At 36.7% G+C, this 18,531-nt stretch overlaps 1 protein-coding gene across 3 annotated transcripts in view; it reads right to left on the bottom strand.

Moving 5' to 3' along the window:
• LOC145678622 (cyclin-dependent kinase 2-like) overlaps nt 1-16,770 on the bottom strand; it is a 128,054-nt gene extending 111,284 nt beyond the window's left edge. The window contains exon 1 of one of the 3 annotated variants that reach the window (XM_081748976.1): nt 16,346-16,770. In XM_081748976.1, the coding sequence (XP_081605102.1) occupies nt 16,346-16,461 (116 nt within the window). In that variant the 5' untranslated portion in view covers nt 16,462-16,770. Of the gene's footprint in view, nt 1-12,788; nt 12,827-16,345 lie in introns of those variants that run through there. The other 2 variants (XM_081748977.1, XM_081748978.1) reach the window with 2 other exon arrangements.
• Nucleotides 16,771-18,531: the final 1,761 nt, after the last annotated feature.

Raw genomic sequence — 18,531 nt, 5'->3', positions numbered from 1 at the left:
ATTTCTTCGAATGCAGGGATCTGCAAAATGCATTGTAAGGGAATTTTCTCATCTACCCTAGAAGGAACTGTCAACACGACGCCCTAAAGACTGTGGTACGTAATCGTTTACTGTCCGAATGTTGGTATGAATTGTTGAACATGGGACTAATTCGTAAATGTTACGCTCAATTGTGGACACTTTGTATCTGTGAACTTTATGTTACGGATCAGAAAATCAAACTACGTAGTTGTTTTCAGACAAAGTGCCAGTGAACCTATACACCGAGATTGAGCAAAACGGAGGGAATAACTGAAGGTGTGTCTTCTTTTTCCAGTGTTAGTTTCTACCTTACTTATGTGATTACTTGTAACAAGACTTTAGTTAAGCTGGTAATATCGAAGTATCTGTTGAAAAATACTGATCGGATGTGTGTCGCAATCGTAGACTGATTCTTGTATCATCCCTTATAATTTCTACTGCTCTCTAAACAATAAGCATTCTTTCATAAGCCTAGTTTGATTTCTTCTCAGCATACTACTGTTATCAAAAGTTTCTCCCTCACGCCGATTATAGTTGATCTTCCCGGTAAATCAATGAAATTTATGATACTGCCAAAATTAGCACTAAGATTGTTATTTATCCCGAGTTCTGAACATTTTGGTATGAAGAAAAAACGAAGGAAAAGCTAGTCAGCAATTTCCTCTGATGTCGTGTAAATGGTGGACAAAGGTATTGTGCTTCATTCAAACGTACGTGGCTCTGCGACTTTAGGTCGCACAATGAAAAGCTAACGAACGCACTGCAGAACAAATTTTTATATCGAATGCTCTTGCAATATCTGCAATACTGAAGCGCTGAAAGCGAGAGAAACAAAATAAAAGCTTTTTCTTTTAATATTTGCAGATTATTTACTGTTACTGAGATATCGTAACAAGTTCAAAATAAGACCATACGTAATCAGGGCTCCCACGTAGGTGGTGAGCACGAATTTCCTGACTTTTACAAAGTTCCATGTCTATATACTGTATAATGTCCCAACCAGTGAGTTCCTGATTTACTAAGCATGTACATGTATAGTGTGTTTGCATAAGCAGAAAAGATTAGAAAACAGAACTAATTTACTTTATATCCTCTATCAAAGAGGTGAGTAGGGCAAACAGAAATCCGGCAGACCTACAGTTTTAAAGTTTTCTGGATGGAACAAAAAGTACTTAAAATTCTCTGACTTTTGCAGCTTTCGTAAAATTTCCTGGCCCTTTCCAGAACTTTTTACAAGCAAGCTGAATTCCTTGACTTTCATATTTTCCAGGTCAGTGGGATCCTGGTAATTGAATCTAAAGCCTATACAGGGTGCCAAAAAGTACGTATACATCCCTGCATTGATGAAGTATAACATGCTAGTTTACGGTTTTATTTGCTTCGGGTGTTCCAAGCTTAAGATATAAGAAAAAGGCATTAAGAACAAATAATATGGATAACAATAAGAAATTATATAAAACGCAATGAGCTGATCAGCACGGTACTGTATACCTACTTTTGGGCCACCCTTTATAGTAGTATCTCATCTAAACTTAATTTGAACTCCGTGCACAGAGACATTTGTTTGTAAAAACAATTCCAGTAATACCTTGTTTCTCCAGCGCAAAAGGCATTGAATCGCCTGGAAAATCATGACTCAAAGTAAATTTTAGCTTCATTTTCCCCCGGTTCTGCCTAAATTTTGTCAAACATGATTGAACTAAGTTGAGGGTAACGCAACCAGTTTCTTCCCTCTGAGGGTTAAGAACAGAACTGGTACTTACAGGAACTAGAAATCAGGATACATTAAGAATTCTTACACACACACACACACACTGAGGAAATATGACTTGAGTACATACGTCTATTAATTCCTTTTGATATAAGGCACTATCACTAGCTACAACACTAAGATGTTAGATCCTAAAGATAATCGCTTCGCTCACCCTCAATTTTTTATAGTTTAGTGAATAACTTTAAAAAAGAAAAAGCGATGACGAACCAAAAAACAATGTGGTACGTGTAAAATTTATTACTGGTTCTCAATACTTTGTATATAATGCAGAAATGAGTGTGTCATACAATTATAACATCAGAAAGAGTATTTAATACCATTTTGCTCATTTTCTTTATAGATAGTTTCCATTGAGTTATTCAGAGAAATTCAAAGTGGAGGTGAGACAAGCGCCTTTACAATGATGTTCAATTTTATTGCATTTCGCAATACAAGCAATCATTTCTTGTTTATTGTAAAATAGTTGTAATTTTGTCTTCGAATACCAAAGCTATGGTTATTCTAGTTATTTGCGTTCTATTCTTCCAACATTCTCAGATACATCACACAACGTATAAGACTGTTAAAAAATGAAATGAAATCTAAGTTTAACGTCCCACGCTTATGCCGGTTACGGTAAAGAATACTGTGATGAGTGAAATGATGGAATGAAGAAAGTGGGAAGAAACGGGAGAACCAAGAAAACCCACGAGCACGATGTTTGTCCACCACCAAGTCTACACGACGCGAACTGGGATCGAACAAAGGACCCCAAGCACCGGAGGTGAACGCTCTACTACTGAGCCACCGCGCCCCCTATCAGACTTAAATTTAACAAGACTCGAACAAACACCAAAAAGTTTTATAGTTTACTAGCTGAAATGCCAGTTCTTCGCACGAGAAGAATAGGTTCTCTCTTCCCCTATGAACATTTACTTCGATGGATGTTTAACAGAAAAAAAAAAAAAAAAAAAATACAAAGACACTCTACTTTTAATAATCATACCTCCCCCAGAACTCGCCTTTAATCACTGATACGAATAAAAAAAAAAACTCTTGAAGTGGGTACTATCTACCTTCCAAAAGCCATTTCAAACGAGTCAGAAGTGTTCTCAACCCCCAAAACTATAAATTCGACAAGTCTGTCATTTTATTTTTCAACTCTCCCACACCACCCTCTGCAAATAGGGGCAAATTTGGACTTAGCCGGCATTTGGAACGTCACTGAAAACTATGGATTCGACACTAACATCGTAGTTTCTTATATTTATGTTTTGTCACACCCCCTAGGAATGCTCAGGGGATCTTACCCCCACTGGGGCTGAACTTCGACTTAAAACGATATCAGGACTGCCACCAATTAACCTAGCGACGCTGAAAGCTAATAATTCGACACTGTATCGGCCATTTTCGATATTTTTACGTCACCATTTCACTCCTCCCCCCCCAAGAATGCAAATGAGGGTTTAAATCGGACTTAAACGCCATCGGGACTGTCACTATTTATCTGAGCTACCCCGAAAACTGGATTTGACACTAATATAGGACGTTTTCTATCATTTTTGTCTCCCCCTATGTGTGCTAGGGAGATCTTACCCCATCAGAAATTACGTAAGCACAAAAGCAAAGGAAATGCACGACTTTCTTTGAAATACTGTATTTTTAAAAATAAAGTAGTGTCATAGGGCATGAATAAGCCACATTACAAAAAAAAAAAAAAAAAAAAAAAAAAAAAAAAAAAAAAAGATATAGGACATAACTTGGTTACACAGGGTCAAGATTAAAAGAACTTTCCACGTTGCTCATAAAACAATTTAAACTACGTTACGGCATTAAAATTTTCGTCATTCTCTCTTCGTAGCAAGTTTTCAACGAGCAACACAACATTGCATACTTTCTACAGAAACAATGGTCATCTAATCTCGCACTAGAGATCTCATAACCGGAAATGACATATCTCTATTCTCCCGATTACCCCTCAAAGTTACGCAATACTCCACATCATTTTAAATTTCGTTAGGTTTTTATTTATACTAGTTGTGTAAAATTGCAAAATTTCGTTTTCATAATCGTTCCTATACATGCTGTCTACTGAATTAATGTTACTTTTCTGCTGCGTAGATATAGAAAGCTGATCAGGATTTATGCTAACAACTTTGCCCCGTTGAAACTCTCACGCGCGAAATGTTTCACCATACTACTGATCAATGACTTAGTTTGGCACGATTCGTACTTAAGTTTGTGGAGGAATGACGTGATGCAACTCAACCGGTATTAAGAAGGATGTATAGTGGCTCTTTATAACGCACACTAATTATGAAACAATCTGAGAACGGATTAATCGTGTGTATGGATGTCGTCAGTGGCATACATATTACACACAATGACCAGTCAAATATCCACCCACAAAATCCAGAACATACCAGCCTAACCAACGAATTCTGTGCTATGCAAAACATGTCGAATGAATACGAAACTTCACAATCACCAAATGATGTCCTTACGGATCAATGTGATTCAATTCTCAACACTACCCTTCATCAACGTTTGTGCATAAATTACGTTGTAAATGCATGTATATAGGAGTAAACAAAATTTACTACCGTCAAGCGTATAGCGTCACCTAGGTGTAAATGGATCAAGCAACTAATTATCCGAATGTGGCAAAATTCAAACCACTGCTTACAATATTGGTACAAAGGGATATGGTATCTTTCTTCACAGCTAGAGGAAATATTTCGGATTAAACTCTAAGTTTTGCAGGATTCGATTACGCTGGGAAGCAGCGATTTGTAAGGTTATCACAAAAATATTCCGCACTTTCCAGGCTTATAGCCTTATTTTGCAAAATACTCTATGATTGTACAACGGGATATACTAGCTATCGCGTTCAAATGATAAGTTATACATCCTCAGATTGTCACGAAACTAAGTGCATTAGATATGTCACTGTATAGACCTGATGGAAGCCTCGGATGTTTGTACCTATGATTACTCATATGCCAAGACTGCAATGCACTGAAATGATTCTAGAGGGTTGAGATAAAAAAAGGAGAGAAACTATGCCTAATTCTAGTACGGTATTTTAAAATGATTAGCTTCTTATATATTCTTTATAAATTTTACAAATTCTTAAAATTTTACTCAAGTACTGCAGGTTTTAATAAGAATTGTAATATAGTAACATAAATGCTTATTATGAATCCTGTTACCCTGCATACATATATTGGGTAATCAATTCCATCCAGACCGTTGCAGCACGTTTTCATCAGCAGTTTGCACTACACTCGTACGTACGTTCTTGCAGTTCACGGACACCTTGGCGTAGAGATGGTTTGTACACAATGTTTGAGATGTTCCCACAGAAAGTATCGCTGGGGTTAAGTCCGCTAATCTTGGTAGCCAACGTACAAGTTGCTAATCATTGTGAGCAGCTAGCCCAATCCAACAATGTGACTGTCTCATTACGTTTGCCCTCGAAACATTCATTTGCTTACTATTCTTCCTCCTACGCAACGGCACCTTAGTAGTGAATTTTCAAATATCGTTATCTTCCTCGCAAGTTGAATGTTAGCCTGGATAAAGTACTGTAGAACAAGGGTACATCGTTTACACAAGACATTTAAAACGGATGTCAACATTGCTGGTGCCCTAACAGAACAAGCCGATAATACCTTCATATTCTTTTCAAGTTCTTATATAATTCTATAAAAGAGTGAAACAGATTAACTACTTATTGACTACAACAATCAACTAAAAACTTGTTTTAAATTGACGCCCCAACCAGTGTTTACAATATAAAATAATACTAATTAGCACAGAAAATATTTCAAATTCGTGGAAGTAATTTAAGCCATATTCTAGGTATAATTATTAGCTATTACGTTCTCGACCCCCCCCCTCAAAAAAAATCACGATAACTTACATCAGTTTTTAAGTTATAATCAAAACAACAACCAATATTTTATTCTACAGACGTTCCTAGAACGTTCTATCTTTGATCTCATAAACCTATTCCAATAGTTATAGATGTGCTACTCCAAGTCTGAATATTCAATTCCTATAGTTCGGAAGTCTACCGTAATTTCACACTGTGAAACGAAACTAATTTAAGTTATTTCTTCATGAAAGATAAACTAAACAAACGTAGCTAAGGTATTTAGCTACATCCTAAAAGGTTTAATAAACACCTCTTCACACAAGAGTACATGCCTAAACAGATCATCCCTTATGCTAATACAATGCTTCAATAACGAATTCGAAACTGATCACGAATGCAGTTTGTTTACCGGAAATGTAAGTTATTTTGATGGAAGAATAAACATACAAGTCAAAAATTAGGAACTACCAACTTACTAGATAATAATAAAACACTAGGCGTTACGGCCCGATTTGTGGGCCTGAGCCGCTTTACGCCATCTGTTAGCGACTGGTGGAACTACGTTCAGCCTAGCGGGGAACATGTTCAGTGCACCGCGTCATCCTATCACTAACCTGCGTATCGGGAGCTTTCTAGACCTAGTTGCCGTTACGTCTATTATTCACGTGACTCCCCAGTTTGCCTCACGACGCTGGATGGACGCCGAAAATTGAAGCACTGGCCGGGAATTGAATCCGGGACCACGTGGACATTAATCCAACGCTCTAACCACTAGACTACGGTGCCCCCCCTACTAGTTACTCCACAGCAACAAAATTAGTGGTAAGCGTTCACGTGGGTTCTGTTGCGCGGGGTCCTTGGCTCCAGTTCACGCCATGTGGGCTTTGTAATGGACAAAGTGTGTGAGGCGGTTCTTCCCCCCTTTTTTTTACTCCATTTCGTTTATTTCCATAATCATTGCTTCCGTTAGCTTCTGAGCATAAACACCCGAAAAGAACAAAACTATTGCAACTACAGGTCTTAACCCATTGACACATACGTTTTCTGGAAATTATATTGCGCTTAGGCAGGGTTTTCTTTTTTAGAAAATACAATGCACTTAATATTTATATAATCACTTACTGGAAACGTCTATATTAATTCTAGCATTGAAATAAAACACTGCACTGCTGAACAAGACTGTACTACTCATAAAAGTAAATGCTTTACATGTTACATTTCGATTTTCTAACCAAGACCCTCATCAGACACACAGTATCTGACGAGGATCTTGGTTAGAAGATCGAAATGTAACATGTAAAGTATTTATTTTTATGGATAGTACAGTCTTATTCAGCAGAGCGGCGTTTTATTTCTGTTCTTATTTGCAAGACATGCAGCAATGTTGTGTTGTCAGTTATTCCTGTATTATTTACATAAACATAAGACATTATTCAATATGTTCCTATATAAAACTATGTCCAGTGAAATCAACTTTATTTAGAAAACCCTCTTTTATTGAATGGACTGTTATACTAAGACATATTCTGGAGTCTTTATTACAAGTTTTCTACTTAACATATTTTCCTATAACCATATACAAAAGATTAAAATTACAGTTCGATTAATGGTTCTAATGAAAATTGTACAACACCATATCACAATTATATTCCATCAAGCATCACATTTAAATTACTATTTATTTCCTCACTTGACATTTAATCACATTGACTGCAGATAGCCATTCATAGTTTCACACTATGAAAATCATACTTTAAAATAAAATATATTATGAAATTAACTACCAAGCACCTTCAAAATTTCAATCAAGATTTACGTTTCGGAACAGAAAGATAATTCTACCACCACCTTACAAGGTATGATTAGGTTTATTTCTGTCCTCCGATGCAAAAATCTTCTGTAGTTCACAGCTCACACCATAATATTCTTCGAAATTTCACTGCATACTGTATCCAATGTGATGGCTAATAATGACCTGCGTTGATTAATAGCTGTAAGATATAGGAAACTCAAACACTGTGATGTAACTTGTTTCCATATACCACAGTGCGAGTTCCTACACCTGACAGCCTGCCATCTTGGAAACGTGATGCGAAGTTGGTCTTCTAGGATAATCGACACACATTCTGCTGGCGTGAACACAATGGCAGGGACTCCACACTATACCAATACCTGATATTTATGGTTCATCATTTGATTTTACCATGTTTTCCCATTTGATATGTCCATTATCATTCATGAAGACTGAAAAGTCATCCTGTTTACATCACATACTTAGAAATTACCGTTACGGAACCACACATATTCTTTTATGAAGATTAAAATGATCATGTATACAACAAATATTTCTAAACTACAACGAATGAACAATATTATTGTGTACTGAAAGACAAAACTATTCATTCCAACTGCTTCTGATTAAACTTTTCGAAAATGTTACTTTCTAGATACAAAAATGACTAGAATTAGCTGAAAAATATTTAAAGTAGCCATTCTCAGTACTTGATCTTCAATATCCTGCAAATTTACATTCTTAAATCCAAGAATTTTAATGAAATGTGATTTTATCTATTATTTACTAGATTCTTCACAATGCATTTCCCCTATATGTGCATCTGGATCTACACTGCAATAATCTTAGAATTCTTAGTTTAAATGCAATAGGTACAAATTTATGTATACATAAAACAAATAGGAGGAAAATTACCCTCATTAGTCCCAGAACCTGCCAAAAGGCAGAATACTTAATAATAGTAGTAGCAGCTGCTATTTGAACAATGATTTAATTTCTCCTCAGTTTAAAAGGTTAAGTTGTTCTCAAAGTAAGTGATTTCGTATTAACCTAGCACAATTATTTACACTGATCTGGTACAATAAAACTCTTCCAAGTCCGCATTAATTTCATCATCTACTTAACCCTCACGAAGATTATGATTAGTCAACAAATGAACACCAATACCCTTAAGAACAGGATATACCTACTACGTTCTTTTATTTATTATTTTTCTAATTTTCGATCAAATACCCATGTTTCTTACAAATTGAACACAATAAGTAGATCATAATTTTCAATTGATTATGCACAACAGCGACATTTGCAACTTGAAAGCATGTGGGAATTCAACGTAATCAGGCAATTCGAGTATCCTGCCAGTAGTATAGATAAACAATTAAAAGAAAAAAATATGATTATGACACATACAGGAACACATCACGGTTAATATTGTGTTTAATTGCAAAATTTACTGGACGGCTACTTGCCAAACTAAAAAAGTTCTCTAAAATGCAAATCCCCATCAGAATAATAGATCCGGAAGGAAGAGATTACAAATTGGGCTCAAACTAGCTTGTTTTGATATGCTCATGCACTGCGTCAGGTGCAAGGATGTTATGAAATAGAGGATCTGCCCATACGTACCTCCATCCTATGAACTCAGTGAAGTTCACTGAAAATCTTTAGCGATCTACCGGAAAAACACGTCTGTCTACTGATGTTACAACTGCACGAAATTTGTTACTTGGGTACCACTCTCGTTGGTGCCAAGTGTCACAAAAATTGGAGTTCGAAGAAAAGAATCCACCTGTTCATCATGTCTATGTTAGTGGCGATTGATGTGTAAGACCTCTTCTCAGAGAAAATTTCCTCTAGATCATTTCGCACTCTACGTGACACTTATAAGCGACCGTCTGGCAAGTCAAGGTTTCACCGAGTTCGTTTTGTGATGGCCAACTATGTAGGAAAATTCCTAAATCACTTCGCTGAGATAGCCAGTAGGCCGCTGGTGATAGAAGTAATCATTAAGCAGTATAATAGTGACAGTTAAAAGACAATTACCCTGGCTAAAGTTACATCTGATTTTCTTAAATGATAAACCAAATACCAGGATGCTCCTTAAGTTATTTTGTTTTAATCCCTTTCTCCTGCTTACCTTACCACTAACTTCAAGCACGATAAAGTAAGTTAACATTAAATTAAAATGACTTCTAGGGTGTTTAAAAATTGCGCCCATGGACCACAGATCACTATTCTACAGGGCAAAATAAAGCAAAAATGCTATATGATGGTTGCCCTCCGTGGCCTCCTTCAGCCGCTATGGGGAATCAAAATTTCACAATGTGGCAACGTAGCAGATTAACTTGGAACCATTAGCATCACTCTACAAATTAAACTGATTGCTACAGTGATAATTGATGCTAGTGTCAATCTCTATCGACTTTAGCCTCCATCTGGAAAGAATCGATGGAACTGTTTGATAGATTAGTAATTATTCTATGGCTCTTTATTTGCAGCGTTGCCATATAGTGCAATTCGTGTCTCCAGACAAGGATCCCAAAGGTATCTTTTGCGTTACTGTAACTTGAATAGTGCTTTGTGGTTCGTGGGAGCCATTCGTAGAACACCCGATATATATATTTCGCAAAAATGAGATTTTTTTTTAATTTTAACGTCTATAAATGGATGTTTTCTTGTGCAAGAAGAGCAAATATCAACACGAAATAGTTTGGAATATATACTATCAACATTTACCTTTCTTGCACAAGAAAATATTCATTTATAGGCGTTAGAATTCACGAACATCTCATTTTTGTCAAAAAGTGACTTTTAGATCTAAGCTACATATATTTTTCAACACACGCTGTGTCTTCCGCAATATTCCTATCCATACATCGTTCAATACTCGACACAATTTCAGGACAAATAATGGATACAGTATGTAATGAGGCATCAATATTGAAAAAGACAAAGCGTGCTTTGAAATGTGTCAGGTTATCTATAATAATAATAATAATAAAAGTATTTAGACCTTGGAAGTCAAAATCAAGAATACATTTATTATGTCTTGAAAATACCATTATGAAACCACATATGCACCATTTTGTCCGATGATCTGCCAATTTCTCGGAAACACCATAATCCTGTCACCACTGATGGTTTGTTGTTTCTGTCAAAAAACAATGACGTGGTTTTCACAGGGCTCTTTCGAAACTACCCTACGATTATTCAGGGAGTCCTAGCGACCGACACAATAAATCTGACAGTGCTAGGTCTGGGGTATACGGTCGATACATTAAAATATCCCAGATAAGCTATCTCGCTTTCTGACGTGTCGTTAAAGATGTTTGCTGTTTGACTTTGCAAGCGTGATATACGAACCCTTTCTCACGACCAGTTCCGGCCGTTTCTTTGGAATTGCTATTGTGACTGCGAGGACTCGTAAAGCCTGGACTCTCAACAATGTTGCCAAAATTAAAAACATTGCGACCGGCAACAAAAAACAGCACTTGAACTATAACAAACACTAACAATTATTCGAATTAGACGGTAACAATAATAGGTTATTATTTTCTCCCCCAAATCACTTGGTAGTGATTGGCTCAATTAGTAGTGATTACGGTTTGCTATTTGTAACTGTAATGTAGGTATGAGTATCAACAGTGTGGATATATGGCATAAAAGCTACAGAGCATAAATCACGAACCAACTTGTGCTAGGTGGCCACTGAAAAGCACGAATGCTAACAGAGTCAGGGCAGGAGCGCAACAGAGGCCCGAACGACAGTGAGGGGGTGCGTCCGTAGAAAGCAGGCGCGTTAGCGACAGTAGGTATATGGATAAACTTGGTCGTTTACAACGGTTCCATATAAGCCACAGTACCGGCTCAGGAGCCGTCGATGGATTTGGGGCTGATACTAAATGCCATCCACACAATAATAGCGAAAATATAAAACAAACTTCAGCTGCAATCTGACAACACTGTACCCTTAGGATCTCTCTGTATAGCATGAGACGACACTGACAAAATTTCGTGAGTGTGGCAAGAGCTCGTAGCCCTTCCAATCCCACCAAAGACAGAACAATCTTCCTGGGCATAAGCATGGATTTTGCCACAGATTGTGAAGCATCTAGCTTCGACAACGAGCTTTATCGTAGATTGGTGTCGCAGATTATCGACCTTTCAACACCCCCCATTAGCTGCTTCACAGAAATGATCAGAATCCGTTGTTTCAGTAGATTCGCAGATAAAAATTTCAAAATTTCATGGAACATATGTTATTGAGTCGGATCATGTGGCATCTAACCTTCGAGCTTCTTTCCGTGGTCAGATTTCTCTTAACAATTTAACACCGTCTGACGATGGATTTTTAAGGTTATGGGTGATGTTCATTTTTTTGGCAGAATATAGTCTAATTTTGCTGAGATCGGTCGCCCACTGCGAGCTACAACTTGGACATTGAAATTTCCACAACGGAAGAGGATGAACCATTTTCTGACTTGCTGCTGATAGCATATCTTTTCCATAAACAGCACAAATTTCTTCACGAGCCTGCGCAGCATTTGCGTCTTTATCAAAATAAAACTGTAAAATGTAGCGCAGTTTTGCGAAAAGCTTACTTATCTTGAAGCCACAGTAGCTTAACTTTTGACTAACAATTTCAACATTTCGTACACATGTGCTAGGTTCCAACGGTTAGCTATCGAATGTCCTTAGGCATGATTCAGAGCAATTTGTGACACTAAGGTCATCTCGTGGATTTAAGAGTACCAGATAACATATTAATTGGATAAAAAGGTACATTGGAAATGTTTAATATTACTTTTCTATTGTGATAGGTGACTATAATAAATAAATAAACACAATGTAGAAAATCATTTAAAATTAATTAGGTTATACGATATTTCTTCAATAGTTTCCGAATTTCAATAAATCTACTATAATTCAAAAGCACTAATAAAGCACCAAACACATCTGTGAACATTTTCGTGGATTTTTTCCAATTTTCTCAACCCTAGTACCAATGTATCGATCATTTTCTTCCGCTGCTCACTGAAATAACACTTGCAACTTCCCTTACCCTTGTGTGCTGGATGACGTGCATCACTGCGTAAATATAAATGTGAAACATTTTTCTTCATATCCGTCCTATTAAGTCGTATTTTCCAAAATTTGGAAGGCACTACTTACTAATAAAACTTCGAAATGTGAACAACAGAATCGTACCATGCTCTGCCACGTGAAGTTGGGACTAAAAGCAATGATCTTAATTTCAGCCTTCCTAATGCTTCTCTGATGTTATAACATTGAATTTTCATCAGTGTTAAACCTGCGCACAGGATATGATAAATTATACGTACCTTAACTGACAGTAAGTAATCATACACCTATAAAAAAATTAAATATATATCTGAATATTCTTACGACGCAGAAATTAAAATACTTTAACTCAACCAAACCAAGTTCATCACAAAGCAACAAGAAACACAAATTCCATTATTTGAAAATGTGTAGGATCTAATTACATCATTTGCCAAACGGAACTAGTCAATTACTTTAACTTACAGAAGGTTTATCTTATAGTTGAGTCTCTTGGTGTACCGAACATGTTAATAGCTAACAGCTTTCAAATTTATTATTTCTTATTGGTGGTGTGTAAAACAACGAAGCAATAACGAGCAGTGCCAAAATTCGGAGTATAGCAGTCTACTAATAAAGTATTACCGTAATCCAGGAGTGTTCAATATAAGTACTACAAATACATAACAGGCTGACGCAAAATTAAGCCAATGACCAAATCTGATGACATTTACCCCAAAAACCGAAAAGTAGACAAACAATCTGCAGTAGGAATCGAACAAGAATCAGCACGTACGGAAAGTATGTACGTTAACTAGTCGATGACGAAGGATATAATAGAGCTCCCTCATGGCTAAGTGGTTAGCGTACGTGCCTTTGGTGTGGGAGACCCAGGTTAGATTCCTGGCAGAAGCTTATGTGGTTTGGACCCCACATTATGCTTTAGGTCCACGTCTCATACTGCCTTGAAGTTGAAGAAACGAACTCATTCGCAGTGAACTGAAATTATAATTTTTTTAAGTTAACGTCCCACCACTAAGTGAGACGATTGAAGTAAGTGAATGGTAGTGGAAGAAATGGTGAAATGAGAAAGTGGGAGGAAACGGGAGTGCCCTGAGAAAACACTAGCACAACGTTGTCCATCGCAAAGTTACATGATCGGGGATCGAACCTGGGATCCCGTCTACCAGTATAACTGCTCCACCACTGAGCCACTGAAATTTATAACCCACGATAAAATTACGGTAAGTTCATTCAAAAATAACCTCAAATCTTGGTAAATTTCGTGGCAGATACTATGTCCGGAAGAGTGTCCATGTGATGTCTGTCTTAGACACCTTTACGGTAATAGTTAAGAACAGCTACTTCTCATCTCCCTAGCACGAGGATACATCTTACTGTTGCACTACCTAAATACCCTAAGTACAAGGGCAAGAACTCAGTCTATTACCTACTTTTTAACATCCTAGATAGTCAATGAATAATTCCTGAAAGTATGGCGATTCTCGTCCTTCCCTAAATGGGAAGTACGGCTCCTTAACTATAACCCATTTACAAGTTCCGGAAACCAAAAAGCGTTAGGTTCACTTAAAATTCTAAACAATTCCATTTGGAAGTAGTTAACTTAAGAAATATTTCAAATTACTCACCTACTAATGTTCCTAGAGCAAGTTCTGTTCCAATATTTTGTATTTACTTATCAAGCGTATGGAACATTTCAAAGTACTCATCTTCGTGGAACATGAGTAGCTGAGTAATTCGAAATATTTCAATGTGTTTCAATACACTCGATAAGCAATTATAAACAATACGAAGAGTACATCATACACTTAGCGTAACATGTATATGTAGGCATAGGCATGTAACATACTAAATATACACTTTGGATTAATAAACCAAGAATAAGTCCAGCCGACGCTCATCCTAAAATACAACAAACGAGTTTTGTAAGGGTAATAGCACGATCATACATAAATCAGAATCCCCATTCAGACATATTATAAGTACGGTATTTAAATTTAGTACTTCAGCCAACTAGAAAAATGTAATAAAGTTTACAAAGATGTGGTCATAAAGGCATCCTGCGGCAGCTTTCGTTCCGACCCGCATAAGATGCTCATCTGCTTTATGTAATTGCTTTGTCTCTTCTTTCGAGATGTTGTAGCAATCATCACAATTTCTCTACATACTGTATAATTATGCAGATAAATTATTCTATTTTGGAATCTTTTATTTACGATTTGCAAAGCACATATAGATTGTAAATTGATTGATAACCTAGTTTTCTCTTAAGAGAAATAAATAAGCAGCAACTTTTACTCCTCACAAATGAAACATTCGCACTTAATTCAAACTCCTTATTTTCCTCAAAGTCGCGGTGGCTCTGTGGTAGAGCGCTCACCTCTGGTGCGTAGGGTTCGATTCGATTTCAGCCCCGAGCTCCTGTGGCTAAGCGGTTAGCGTGTACGCGCCTTTGGCGCGGGAGACCCGGGTTCGATTCCCGGCGGGAGATCATGTGGTTCGGATTCCACGTTAATCAGTAGGTCCACGTCTCATATAGCCTCGCTGCTGAAAAGGGACGTTAAACTCAAAATCACCTCACCTCGATTTCAGCCCCTGCCAAGTGGGCCTTCTGGACAACAAATACGATGTGTGGAGTTTCCACGTGTACTCCCAATTTCTCTCACTTTCTTCATTCCACTATTGTCTCTCTTAACAACGATGTACTGTATAATCTTGGGGGAGAAAAAAAAACTTGCAACGTCAATTCTTCTACCAGTTCCACACACAAAATTAGTTTAACGTCCCACGTTTGTGCCTTTTACGCTACAGGAGACGTTTTACATGGGCTAATATAAAAAGTGTTACAAAATTCAAAAGGTAGGCCTTAGCTTAGATTACATTGTCATATAATGAGAAACATCCTTAAAACTTCAAAAGTTAACGAGATAGAATTAACCCCTCTGCTTTTAAGTTACATTGGCTGATGTAAATGCGCCACGCCCTAAAAATTTCAGTACTCAGCGAGCTAGCCCTCTTCCGAACATTATTTCAATATTATGTTGACTTTGGCTTGTTTACCTTAAATACCAGTTACACATTAACAACCAATTATTCGCTTAATTACTAATGTTAAAAAAAAAATATATATTCTCACTAAAGCTACCTCAAAAGAAAGGTTTCCTAAAATCACGTTTAGGAATGTATTCTTATTTTTGATTTATATCTTAAGTTAAAAATACTTCCATCTTCGCCACTAACGTTTATTATTACTATTCACATTTCTTTTCATAGAAGTTTTATTCTTTTTGTGTCAATAACGATAAAAACCAAATCTTTCGTTTAAAAAAATGCATTTAAGCAATTTTTGAACAAAAGTTACTACAAATACAGTCACTACTAGGAACAGAAAATACTTTTCGATGGTGCGTGTACCTCACTAACGCTGTAGCTATTCTGACGCGTGTCTACGCACTACAACGGAAATGGCGGAAATACGTAATTGCGAAACGCGTTAGGAATTTTAGTTAATTCTGAAAACTAAAATAAAAATGCCTCCTGTATGCTTGTTAACTATGAACCACTCACTCTACTGACAAAATTTAATTCCGTAACACAAATTCTGGATCGTGTGGATTTGAAACATATATTAAAACATTTTTAACAACATTCCATCCAACTCTATAATTCAAGTTTTCTATTTCGCGCCAAACAGCTTTAATATTGAAAAGCCACAACTTCAAAGATATTAATAGTATGCATAGAACACGAATTTTAAATATCCAAACAATATTCTACTTACTTGGGCGCAAAAACTAAGCAAAGTAATTATACTTACGTCTCAAGACGAATTTTCTTCATTGCTACCAATTTCCCCGTAACTTTGTCCTTGGCCTTGTACACAACCCCATAAGTACCTTCACCAATCTTTTCTATCTTTTTAAACTTATCCATTTTAACTTTTTGTCTCAAATTACTTTCACGCCTGTATGAGAAGAACGAAAGAACTTAGCCTCCGCAAGTACTCACAAACCATAATGAGCAAGCTCCGCGCCACAGGACGCTACGCAATTAACCCTCCAGTAACAAGCTTTCCCGCGCTTTAGCTAATATAGAACTTCTATTGGTTACATTAATCACTGCACACAACTAATCATACTTGCGATTATGATTTACATTATTATAAATGGAAGTAACACCAATTCTGCAGCCTATTACGCACTTAAAATACCTACTTGCTAACCTAGTAATTATGAAGAATAGCGTTACCTGGCCCTGTTGGCTTATAAAATGCAAACGAAAGCGTAACTGCAGCCAGTGCTGCAAGGTCCTACAGATAAAGATCTCTAAGGCTCCATTTGAGGGTAGATTCACTTCCATTTGTAGGTAGAAATAGAACACGTAAAATAAAACGGATCCATAAATTGTAAACTGTACGAAAAAATGTGGGAAAGTTTTTAATTTGCCCATTTTATGTCGAGAACAGAACACAACGAACCCTACTTCTATTACTACTTATACTGTGGATCCGTATAGTAAAACTGCACGAAATAAAATTTGGAACAAACATGCAATTGCGCCGAATGACTCACTAAGTAATAGCAACTGCCCGTATTACCAGCAGTTTACCGCCCCTTTTCAGAAGCGAGGTTATATGAGACCTCGAACTACAGTTTAAGATTAAATCCGAACCTCTGAAATGCTTTCAAACTTTAATGTCCTTCCGTTGGAAATTAGTCTTGGGTCCATGAACAGTAGCAAATGTAGATCAAACTCTTAGTAAAATAAGTAATAAAGTAGTCATGATTTTCTTTTTCGGAATAAAATAGCATCACGATTAGGATCAACCTCTCTCTCTCTTTCTCTCTCTCTCTCTCTCTCTATATATATATATATATATAAGAAGTCCTACATGACTGAGGGCGTTATTCCGTGCCAGCCTTAGCAAAAAAAAAAAAAAAAAAAAAAATTGCAAAGCGTAACGTAATACAAAACAGGAGAAAAATTATTGCGACTATGCTTACTATTTGGAAGTAAATTACAAATGCATTGCGTTGAAGCAATCCGTTATAGAATGTAGCACCAAACTTTCGTATCTCTGAAGCTTAGATATGAAATTTGGTAGAGCCTGTCTATTTCACGTGTGCCCTCGGAAAATATGCGAAATATACTTCGGATCCACCCCCGCTATCCCTCTGGCGGATGAAACCCTCCCTTTGCTTAAGGAAAAGAAGTAAATGACTTCAGCTGTGTTGCCAATTTGTCATTTAGTCGTTTTATCTTGAGGAATGAAGATCGTAGGCTACTTAAAATGGCTAAATAAGACAGAATACAGCGGAGTCCGTGAGATAACGCTTCCGCATTCAACAATTGAAAGATCTCGGCCGCAGCAACTTGTGCCTCCTCTTTGGAGGGAGGTACGGGAAATCATATTGACAGCAGCGCCAGAAGGGGTACAGTTGAAATAGAAAGGCTCTATATAGACTTATTATTTAAAATAATTATGTACATGTTTCACCATTATTGATATTTTGCCTAAAAGAGAAGAAAATGACCGGGAAGGAAAAAGGGATGGGTTTATAATGATCATAATACAGTAGCGTAACTAAAAAAAAAAAAAAAATTCAGGGGGCAAGGAAGGGCCCAAAATATTTTAGGGGGCCATCTCCAATAAATGAAAAATTTTATTCACCCTCCATATATATATATATATATATATATATATATATATATATATATATATATATATACAGTGAAACCTCTCTAAAGCGGACAGCCGTGGGGAATCCAAAATTGTCCGCTATAGAGAGGTCTCCGCTTTAGAGAGGTTCCAATATTTTCTTACGTAAATTAATAAACAAGGTAATGCAATTAGAAAACAATATTTTTGCATGAATCACGTATTTATGAATATTCCCAAAATGTTACTGTACCTGCATTATCTTGCGCCATCCAATTAGAGGCACAACCTTAATAAGATGTTATAGTTCTCTGCACTTTACAGTTATCGCTACTTACTACGTT

This window comes from Thermobia domestica, chromosome 2, assembly GCF_964235325.1.
Source record: "Thermobia domestica chromosome 2, izTheDome1.hap1.1, whole genome shotgun sequence".
Lineage (NCBI taxonomy): Eukaryota > Metazoa > Arthropoda > Insecta > Zygentoma > Lepismatidae > Thermobia > Thermobia domestica.
This window is presented reverse-complemented; position numbering and strand designations above follow the sequence as displayed.